Source organism: Egretta garzetta, unplaced genomic scaffold (assembly GCF_000687185.1).
Source record: "Egretta garzetta isolate BGI_Z169 unplaced genomic scaffold, ASM68718v1 scaffold42, whole genome shotgun sequence".
NCBI lineage: Eukaryota > Metazoa > Chordata > Aves > Pelecaniformes > Ardeidae > Egretta > Egretta garzetta.
In genome coordinates, this window is record NW_009258782.1 from 54818 (window position 1) to 55183 (window position 366).

Here is a 366-nt window from a genome sequence, read left to right on the forward strand (position 1 = left end):
CCAGGGGACTGGCACCACCCGCCCTGGGGCCCTTATCTGGGTCCTCTTTACCCAGGTGCCGTTTTTGGTGGCAGTGGTGGCCCCATGCAGGGCTGCAGGGCCCGGCTGGTTTGGCTGCTGGTGCTGTCGCTGGCCTGGCTGGGTCCGGTGTTGGGGGGAGAGGAGGAGGATGGGGAGGTGGTGGCAGAGGAGGAGGAGGAAGAAGAAGAGGAGGACGTGGTCTCGGATGAGCTTGGGGAGGAGGACGGTGTCCTGGTGCTCCATGAGCACAATTTTGCCCGTGCCCTGAGCGAGCACCGGCTGCTGCTGGTGGAGTTCTGTGAGTGTCCCCCTTCGGCGGGCAGGGGCGTGGGGCAGGGAATATGG

General features: G+C 65.8%; 1 protein-coding gene across 1 annotated transcript in view; it reads left to right on the forward strand.

Moving 5' to 3' along the window:
* Positions 1 to 84: 84 nt before the first annotated feature.
* The window catches only part of PDIA2 (protein disulfide isomerase family A member 2), a 4053-nt gene continuing 3771 nt past the window's right edge, over positions 85 to 366 (forward strand). Inside the window, exon 1 of the mRNA XM_035889128.1 lies at positions 85 to 346. Within this exon, the coding sequence (XP_035745021.1) occupies positions 85 to 346 (262 nt within the window). The remainder of the gene's footprint in view (positions 347 to 366) is intronic.